The sequence below is a fragment of the Gossypium arboreum genome, chromosome 9, assembly GCF_025698485.1.
Source record: "Gossypium arboreum isolate Shixiya-1 chromosome 9, ASM2569848v2, whole genome shotgun sequence".
NCBI lineage: Eukaryota > Viridiplantae > Streptophyta > Magnoliopsida > Malvales > Malvaceae > Gossypium > Gossypium arboreum.
In genome coordinates this window covers 7,031,020-7,042,194 of record NC_069078.1, presented here as the reverse complement: position 1 = coordinate 7,042,194, position 11,175 = coordinate 7,031,020, and the positions used below count along the sequence as shown (strand labels likewise).

Genomic DNA, 11,175 nt, shown 5'->3' with positions numbered 1-11,175 from the left:
TTATGAAGCTCTAATTGACCCTTCATTATAAAATTCTTATTGCTTTTTCGTACCATACAAGTTGGTAAATGTGCATGTATTTTCTCATTATTTTCAAACAAACTATACAGTATTTTTATACAAACTATTTTTTTTCGAGAACTATGCATTACTATCTAAATATATATCTACAAACACTCGATTGTTGTACATGAACATAAATGTAGATGTTATAATTTACAACATTGCAGATTTTACAAGCCATCCACAATGCTACCATTAGCTACTTTCCTATGTTTCTAAACCATACAAACGACATATGTATAGAGACTTTCGGATCAAAACGGTCATTATCTCGCAGCCTTTCTTGGTAGATCATATAACGAAAGGGAGCTCGTTTTCTTGCAATTGTATGCTATCTTTAGTTGGAGAGAAAAATAATGGGAAACCACTACCAATTTCATCATAAAATAGCCTACCAAACTCATCACTATGATCAGAACGTCCTGGTTGTTGATTCTTTTGTTCATCATCTGCATCGCTGTTACTGCTTTCATCTTCTGATACATTATTTGCATTCTTTTCTACCAGTTCTCGAAATACCGAAGATCGAAAGAGCAAACTTAATGCAGTAGGTGATGAAGACTTGTATGATACTGGGAGATTGGTTTCAACAACATGTTGCTTTTGAGGAGAGTTGAAGTAATCTGCAGCAAAAGGGTAGTGGATTGAGGGCTTAGATTCTTCTATTGGACTGTAACAACTTGTTGATTGTACCGATTCGGGTTCGACCGTTGCTGGTGTTTCGTTAGCTGCAATTCGATAATTATTTGTCATCCCAGGCCTTAACCAGCCTACATAAGTACTTAAATCGAAGTTGGTCACTGCATTGATCCCTCTATATTCGATTGCTGCAATGTCGTAAGCCCGAGCAGCCTCCTCTTGTGTGTCTGCAAATCGTATGACATGTCGTTTAGGGTAATAGAAATGTTATATTTTCCATCCATGGCTGAAAGGTTTCCACATTGAACTTACTGTAAGTGCCGAGGTATAGATATTTGTTTCCGAACACTCTCCCTATTCTTGCTTCCCATCTTCCATTGTGATGGTGCCTGCAAGTTTTATCCAAGGAATCTTTAGCCTGTAATGTAACACGTGTCTCGATCGTACGAGTATATGATCCTCCAAATATATAAGAGCATAGATCACTAGATTATCAACAAAAGTACCTTGCAACTCCCCTGTACTTGGATACTCCTCTTGAGAACCCACTGCTCTTTCTGTAACAAAGAAAAATCCATTAGATGTTAAGTATTTAGCCTTTAGATAATTATATTAGTTTATGATTTGATAGATCAAGGGTTTACCTTCTTAATGAGGCCAAGAACTCCTCTTTGGTTACAGTCTGCATTACTTCAATCTCTTTTTCATAATCTGATATCTGCATAAACCATTGAGCGAGTTAGATTTGGTGTTTAAATATACTATTTTAATTAAAACTATGTTGCTCGAACCCATTATTTTTCTTGCAACATCCGTATCCAACACTGAAAACTGAATCCGAGTAACATAAATAGAAGATAATCATAGTTGCTAAATAAGAATATAAGATATACATACGGGAAAATTAGTGGAAGTTGACGTCCCCCAATACTTAAGTGCAGCTAAATCATATGCTCTTGCAGCAGCTTCTTCATCATCATAAGCACCTGATCAAAGTTCATATAGCATACCATTGTCATTTCACCTTAATATATACAAGACTTTGGGTTGTATATATGTGTTAGAAAAAGTGAAACAACTTGTGATGTACTCACCAAGGTAAACTGCAGGATCCCCGAGCCGATTCCAGACATAGACAAATCATGCAACATGTAAGCATCCAAAATTGAAAGTTATAGTGAAAATGAACTGAAATGCAATGAAGACACATAGTTTTTTTACCTTGTTTGCCTTTCTTCTTTTGTGTAACATTCCATGAAAGCTTATCCCACAAGTGAGCTTCATACCTGCCTGTCCATCTATGCTTGCTGACTCCCCGAAACCGAGAACTTCTTTTCACAGTGATTGCAGCAGCAGGAGCATTGCTGCTTTGATCATTTTGTTGCAGACCTTGATTGACATCACAGCGGTCTCTTCTTCGTCTTTTAACACATCTTACGGCTTGAACATCACCATATACCGAGCTCATACGACGCCTTCTTTGGTATGATTCATCCTTAACCATAATCATTTCCATCCCTTGTTTACCTTCTGATTACTTTCTTCTTTCTTCTCTCTTTTGCTGGTTTTTTATCTTCCAATGGCTGCTTGATCCCGTAGTAAGAATTCATGTATATATATTATGGTTATAAATTTTGGAGCTATTATGTTTCGTTATTTGTTGCATAAATTATTGTTTTAAGTCCAAACAAACATGTCGATGATCTCTATGAACAATTAAAGACAAATTTGGTCCATCCATGCAAATTTTACTTGTCCATATTCTGTTTTTCAGCACATAGATATACGTATACGTATATATGTGTGTATGTAAATATTAAATTCCTTTGAGTTTTTTGTTTTATGCGAAACAGGCAAAGACCGAATAGAGTCGAGAACAACATAATTGAAGTTGAATTTTCAATAATAAATTAAACATGCAACGGAATATAACAGGATTTTAAATGATATGTTGGATAAGACAATGTTGAGTTGGGTTTTGAGGGTCAACTTTCATTGGATTCATCGTTCATTTTGTAGTTTATTTATTTTGGAAGTGGTTGAGTGATGGTAGAGTGGTGGAAAGAAATGGTGTCTGTTCCCATTACGAAGCTGTAGTGGACTGAGTTTACTAAAGAAGTGAAATATTCTAATTATTTAATTATGGTTGGAGGGTTGCACAAGAAATATAAGTTCATTTTTAGTAAACTATTTGTAACGACACTTGTTTTTATTTATATATGGGAACGTGGACATGATGTTTCACAGACAGCCAGAAATTAAAATAAGGCATAATGAATTTTTTGTGATTCAAATTAAAAAAATTATTTTAGTTATTTATTTAATTTTTGGTTTTTTTAATTTTTAATTTATTTTTTTGTCAAATCATCTCAAGATGGATGAAAACGTCTTTTTAATTTTGCTAACGTGACATACACGTAGATTGTCGTGGATAATATGTCAATGTTTAATTAAATTTATCAATTTAAAAAAGATATTTTTATATTTTTAAATGATTTTATTTTTTAAAATATAATTTTTATATATATTTTTGAATTTTTAAAAATAAAAAATTAATTAAATGTTGATATGTTATTCACGTGCCAATTCACATGTATGTCATGTTAGCAAAGTTTAAAATTTTAATTTTTCTATACATTTTGAGGTGATTTGACACAAATCGCAAATTTTAGGGCCAAAAATGAGAAAAAAATTAAATGGAGGGCTAAAAAGATTTTTTTTTTAATTTGGAGGCCAAATACATCATAAATGGTAATAAATTTTAATAAAATATTATAACATTCATTTCTTAAAAAAAAATTAAAATGCATTTACATTTAGACTTAACCTACAAATTGGTATTTAAACTATACTCTATTTCATTGGTATCCCTTTTGACCATCAATATAGGTTTTTGAACCTATATTGACGGATTTTGATACTTTGGCGGATTTCATTGTTATAGGCCAATTTTGGGCCGTTTATAAGACTCAGGCCCAAATACATTACAATTAGACTTAGCTAACCCAAACAACAATATCAGACCCACTTAAGCCCATTAAACCCAATCCTTAAACCCATCAAAACCCAGAGCCCAACAACTAGACCCAAAACCCACTAACCCAATAACCCCAACTAACCAAAACCCACTAAACCCAAAACCCATTAAACCTAACTAAACCCACTAACCCACTGGCCCATTTACAACCAAAACCCTAGCCCCACTTCGTCCCGACCAAAGATTCGAAACCCTAATCCCACCACACCCCATACCCCCGCCATCCGACCAAGACCACGCCCACGCTTGACACCAAAGACAGACCACCTACTCCACCATGCCTCTGCCACCGCTGTTCGCCCATGCCACCAAGCAAGAAAGAAGACAAGAAGCAATTAAAAATAAGTGTAAAAGGGTTATAAAAACCCAAATCAGAAGTAAAAAAAAATTTTGGGAATAGAGGCAATACATTTTTAAACAAAAAGAATACATTCGATTCAAAAAAAAACAACAAAAGCAGAATAGCAATTTCAGATACACAAAAACACGACTACCATACTAATCAGAAGGCCCAAGGTATGGAAATCGAAAGCAAAAGGGATCTAAGTCATCGTTTTCTGTTTTATTTCGTTTTCGTTCATACATTCAATCCATTTTATTTATATTTATATATATAAACATATAACATAAATATCAAAATAAATAAAAAGCAAAAAAATTTAGAAAATTACCTTTTCACCTTATCACAGTCAGTGGTTTGCCGCTGCCCGGTGAGGCTCCGGTGGTGACCGACCTGGCCGAGCTCCCCTTTCCCCCTCTCCTTCCTCCCTTCTCTCTTTCTCCTTCTCTTTTTTTTTTTCTCTCTGCTGTTGCCAAATGAAATTTTTACAAAATTTTTAACTTATATAGGGGACCAAAACGCACCGTTTTGGTCCCCCCCCAGTTAGTTTGAAACGGCGCCGTTTAGGCCCCTGGATCGGGTCGACCCGACCCTACCCACTCAGGATCCGCGTGTTTTTAAGTGGAGGGGCTAATTGCGCTTTCAGCCCCTCCGCTTTCTTATGATTTTACAATCAGGTTTTTAATATTTTAATTCGGCCCCAGAATTTTGCCCATTCATCAATCTAGTCCCTCTGTGCTGCGCTGCGTTTTGGGTGATAGAGAATATTGCGCTTTTGGTCCCCATTGTTTTCACGCGTGTTCATTTTGGTCCTTTATTTCTTTATTTCTTTTTAAATTCGCTCCGCAATTCTGTTCTTAGGCCGATTTAGTCCTTTTTCGTTTATTTTCATTTTTTTACATATTATTAATATTATTTCTATTATTTTTCTTAATATATTAATTATTTTCAAAGTATTATTACTACTAATGATTATTATTTCTAGTTTTAGCATCATTATTAATATTAATATATGTATATTATATATGTATATATTCATACATTTATATATAGTACTATTTTAATTACTTTATTTTAATATTACTATTATATTATATTAGTTTTATACTTCATTATATTTCTAATATTATTATTATTAGTTGTTATTTATTTCTAATATGTATATATCATGTAAATGTTGTAATATTATATGCATTTTTTTACATACGTGATGTATATAAGTTCTTAATATTATATTTTATATATATTATTATATATATTTTAATATCATTAGTTATATTTTTCTTTTATACTATTATATATATATATATATATATATATATATATATCTAATATTATAAGGTATATTTCTAATACTATTATTTATATATATATTTATATATGTGTGTATGTATTTGTGTAATGTACAAAATAGTTCTATTATCATTTCTAAGGAACGTCGTATTGTATAATGTTCTATATATGTTATGTATATATCTTTAATATTACTAGTTATATATATATTTCTTATACATTTCCACATACATATTTTCTTTTATATACTATGTATATATTATATTTTATTATATATTAGTACACATATTTTATTATACGTATGTATATATACTTTTATATTAATATTATTTTCGTATATCATATTATTCATTATTATACTTATTATTTTCACTATTGCCACTTATTATATTATTTCAATATTATGTACTATTTGGTGTACATACATCTTTTATTATGATTATTAGTGTATAAATACATGTTTTTTTTCTAATATATATCGTATCGTTCATCTATACTATGTATATACATATACATATTTAACATTACTACACATTGTATTTATTCATGATTTGTCTTTATTTCTTTCATAAATGTCATTGTTATTGTTATTCAATGTTCTAGTATCCCATGTTGATATTTTTATTCATAATGTCATTATTCATATCATTTATTTATTTTTTTAAATTCTTACTTTTGGAATCTTTTTCTAACTAATTTAAATACATAAGGCAACATGTCGGTTTAGCACAAAGTCGCTGATTTCATCGCTATGTTGGATGAACATCAATCGACTCGTGTTAAAACGGTATGTCCTTCTCTTAACAATAAAAAATTTCAAACTTCTCGTCTTTTTTTATCGGATCACGATTAAATTTTAAATTGAATTCGTATTTTTGAACATCAAAACAACACGTGTTTAACAAGATACCAATTTTGGGCGTCGCAAGGGTGCTAATACCTTCCTCGTGCGTAACCGACTCCCGAACCCTATTTTTCGATTTTTATAGACCCAAATTTGGCCTTCATTTTTTGTTCAAATAAATTTTCTTTTCAAAAGAGATGATTTAGTAGGTGTCCGATCACACCTAGGAAAAAGATCGATGGCGACTCCCTTTTTAATAAAATCGAAAGTTGGTTTTCAAATGTTTAATAAATCGCCACAATTAGCGACCAACCGAAAGCTAAGCTAAAATTGTTACGTCGCTACATTCATATCAAATAACATCATGATAGTTTTGTTTTGTTTTAATGCATGAGATAAAATAACATCATATCAAGTTAATGCATCTAGCCCAAAGAGATAAGGATATTCTATGACTATAACATACTAATGACAAGGTCATTGGATAAGAAAAATTATAAATTTATTTTCGTAATGGTATGTAATAAGGGAGAGTTCAATCATGGTACTTTTAATGGATTGATTAGATAGCTAAATAATATTATAATTAATAGATGAAAAGCTAAAACTTAATTACAAATTATTCGAGTCCTAATTATATATATGTACAATTGGTCCCTCCGATAGGTCAACACAACCCTATATGAATTGCATTTGAATTAATACGCTAAATAAATGCAAATGATAAATAGAGAAATAGATTTCATGTATCACTATCAATAGTGAATTTTCTCGCTAAGAACAAGAGACAACTTAGTGATTAGTTTAATTTCTTTAAATTATTAGTTAATTGAATGTAATTAAATAATTAAAATTCAAAGTGAAAATTAATTAGTTATCGCAATATTGTGGAAGAAGACAATTGAATTTATTTACTCATAGATTCTATTACGGTAAAGATGTCGTGATTTTAATTGGATTGAGAAAAATTAAATAACATTTTGAGAATAAAAAACCAAGTATTGGGTTGGATAAATTATATGAGTTGATTTAAATATCACATAACATATAATTGTACCCGATATATGAATGAGTTAAATATGGCCAACTACAAGTTATGGGTGGCATCCTAGAGTGGTGTGTTACCCATCCTAGTAAAGTCACGGTGGGATTATGTATTTTCTATTAAAATATTATTATTTTGTCTCCTCCTGTTCTGATAGAGCTCTTGTGATTTTTCCCTACAAATATGAGGTATGGACCAAGTCAAAATATAACACATATTTAGCATGTACAAGCCCAATTTGCAGGCCCAGATTAGACCAAACCCAATTACAGCCCAATTATTAAAACCCTAAAAGCCCAATTAGCCCACAATCTTAACTAATTTTCAGCCAAAAAAAAAAAGAAAAAACCTAGCCACCACCACTTGCTCTACTTGCTCCACTTACACCTGCAAAAATCAAAAGAAGAAAAAAACAAAAAGGGGCAGAAAAGAAGCAAGAAAACAAGGAAATAGACAATAGCAAATCCATTGTATTTCGGTTATAAAGCCTGAAATTCCGGATTTTTTGAGTACAAAAACACTAATATTGAAATAAAAAAAGGGGGATGGTAGTAAAAAAAAAGAAAAAAAAAAGAAAAAAGGAGAAAGGTATGTAAAAGCAAAAAAAAAAAGTTTTTTTTGAATCAATGAAAACAACATATTTCTCAAACACATAATCTAGATTGAACATCAAAAAAAGAGAAAGAAACGAAAAACAAAATCAAAACTGAAAAGAGGTGATTTTCGTTTCCTTTTTTTATTTTCAAATCTTTTTTTTCTTCTTTTTCTTTTTCTTTACATATACATATATCTTAAAAGCATATAAAAAATAAAAAAAATACCTTTTTCTGAATTTCCGCCACTGTGTGGTGGTGGCCAGCATGGCAGCCATGCCAATGAGCTCACGGTGGTGGTTGACCGGACCTTAGTCGAAGTTTGACCGGAGTAAAGAAGGCCTTGAGAGAGTTTGAGAGAAGGGGTTAGTTTTTTTTTATGAAATGGGGAAAATGAGTTTGTTTTAGGGAAATTTGACTTATATAGCCCATCAAAATGACGTCGTTTTGGGCTTAAATCACTAATGCCAAAACGACGTCGTTTTGGTCCTTAACCCATGGCCGATCCGCTCCAAATTCAGGATCCGCATATTTTCATTGGAGGGGCTATTTTCGCATTTAGCCCCTCCGCTTTTTTATTACTTTGCAATTAAGTCATTTTTATTTTTAATTTGACCCTAAAATTTGTCGCGATTTTCAATTTAATCCTAGCTGATGCTATGTGTTTTAGAAAGGGGGTTATTGCACTTTAGGCCCTCCGTTGTTTCATGCGTGTTTAAATAAGCCCTTTTTTATTTTTAATTTGCCCCAAAACTTCGTTTTTAATTCGAATTTAGTCCTTTTTTTAATTTAAGTTGATTTTTATATTATCTTTCCTATTTTAATTTTTAATATTAGTTCCAATAATATTATATATATACTTTTAAATACCCTCTTTTATTGTCTATTATTATAAATATTAATATTTTTCTTACGTTATTATTATATCGTATCGTCCTTTTTTATTATCATATCATTATGTACACATTATTTATATTATTTTTACTATTATTATTATATCTATTATTAGTATTAGTATTATAATTACTACTATTGCACACACACACACATATATATATATATATATATATATTTATGTAAAGTTATCAATGGTTATTTTATCATCATCTTAATATTAATATGTATTTATTTTTAACATATATATGTATATATTTATGAGGTATTATTAATAATCGTTTTGTAACATTATTATTATTATTTCTAATGTGTATGTATTATATATATTTTTAAAACTATATTATGTATATATTTTATATATTATATATATATATATATTTATTATATTTTTATGTATATATTTTAATATCATATTATTCATATATTTTTATATTATGTAAATATTTTCAATACTACATTATGTATATATTTTGTCTATATTGTATACATACTTTTAATACTCAATACTATTATCATAAATATGTTCTTGATATATGTATGTATATATATGTGTTTTTCTTTATTCATATATTATTATCATCATTTTCCACTTTTTATTATACTATTTTATTTTTCTACATACTTCTAATATCATTATTATATATATATATATGTGTGTATACTTCATGTAATATTTGTGTTTCAATATTATTATTTCTAGTATGTATATATTATGTATATATTTTAAAATTACGTATACATTTTATTTCTATTATTACGTATATATTTTAATACATATATGTATATATTTATATACCGTTGTCATTAGTTATTTCTTATTATTATTGTTTTCAATAAATATCGTATATATATTTTTAATCTAGTGTTATATGTTGTACATATATATGTTCCCTACTATTTTATATTTACATTATTATTACCATGTTTAATACCATGTGTTATTATCGTTTCATACTATTATTATTTATATTATTATTATCGTTTTATTATCATTGTCATTTTTATTTTGTCGTGTTTTATTTATTTTTACGCGTTCGATCATTTCATTTTCCTCGTGTATTTGTTTATATTTGCATATTACTAGCCTTGCTATTATTTCACCTTTTATAATTGCTCATATTATTATTTTTGACATTGTCGCACCTATTATTATGTTATTACATATTAGCACCATAATTTGCTCTCATGTTTTACCATAAATAATATTATGTTTTTCACTTGATGCCTTAAAATGATTCTTTCATAAAAGTAATATTCCGTATTTGGTAATTCGAGACAATCGTGCCCTAACTTACTGGGTTTCGATTTTTCTCATTTAACCTAAATAACGGGATACTCTTTTAAAACGCAATACGAGTTTTGAAAAATACTTATTCTCGGAGATACGAGGTGTTGTGCCCTAACTTACCGGGTATGGCATTTTGTTACCTCGAAATAGGATTTTTGCAAGTAAAGGCAATATTCGGTGTTCAAAAATTCGGGGAAACGTGCCCTAACTTACTGGGGTTCGATTTTCCTTGTTCACCTTAAAGAACCGAATATCCTTTTGAAATACACGAATTTTTATATAAAAGGCAAGCTTGCTCTCCAAAATTCAAAATGTCGTGTCCTAACTTACTGGATGCGACATTTTATATTTTGAGACGAGAAGGTCTTTAACATTTGAGCATTTTCTTTACAAAGAGGGATTGTAACACCCCAAACCTGGCCTGGACGTTATGACCGGATCTGATGCGCCACATTGATGCGTTCAAAACATTCTGTATTACTTAGTTTGGAAAAGCTGAGTTGGTGTTGTAAAGACACTTTTAAAGGTAGGTTAAAGTGAATAGAAGTCATGCACCGGTAGGAAACCAGGAAAAGAGGAGGTGAGTCCGCTTGACCGCTTAAGTACCAAGCTCTTCCGGATCCAATCCTAGACATGCACACCACCATTGCCACACTCTAACATCTCGTATAATTTTGAGAAAATCGTTTGATTATGTCCGTCTTAAGAAAATGTTTAAGTTGAAAACGTTTGTTTAAAATATTTATTTCCTTGGAAAAACATTTACTTTGTGGAAACTTTGCGCGTCATCGTGATCTTTTAAAAATCAAGTAGTTTTTATAAAACGAACCCTAGTGCTAACCAGTTTAATAATCCCCAAAATAAAAATAATTAAAAAGAGCAGCCTTATTACAACTTTAAACATAATAAAATAAAATAATCCAAATTAAATGCTAAACTTATTTAAAATTGGCAATCCATCTTCATGGCCACTCTGAATCCCGCCACTCCAAGTCCACCAACTAGGGCTCACCCGCAAGGAGGGAAGAGGAAGGGGTGAGTTTGGGAAAACTCGATGTATACAGAAACCCATCCAAAGCCCAATTCAGCTCGAGCCCATTGGGCCTAATCCTATTCAGATAACAAGACACGAGGGT

The 11,175-nt window shown here is 30.5% G+C and overlaps 1 protein-coding gene across 1 annotated transcript; it reads right to left on the bottom strand.

Moving 5' to 3' along the window:
* Positions 1-354: 354 nt before the first annotated feature.
* Positions 355-2,338, bottom strand: LOC108455154 (AP2-like ethylene-responsive transcription factor At1g79700). Its single transcript, XM_017753754.2, has 7 exons — positions 1,924-2,338; positions 1,797-1,805; positions 1,600-1,688; positions 1,347-1,420; positions 1,209-1,259; positions 1,015-1,091; positions 355-929 (listed from the first exon to the last, which is right to left on the bottom strand). Exons 1-7 carry the CDS (start codon positions 2,216-2,218, stop codon positions 355-357), a joined length of 1,170 nt encoding a protein of 389 aa, XP_017609243.1. The 5' UTR covers positions 2,219-2,338.
* Positions 2,339-11,175: the final 8,837 nt, after the last annotated feature.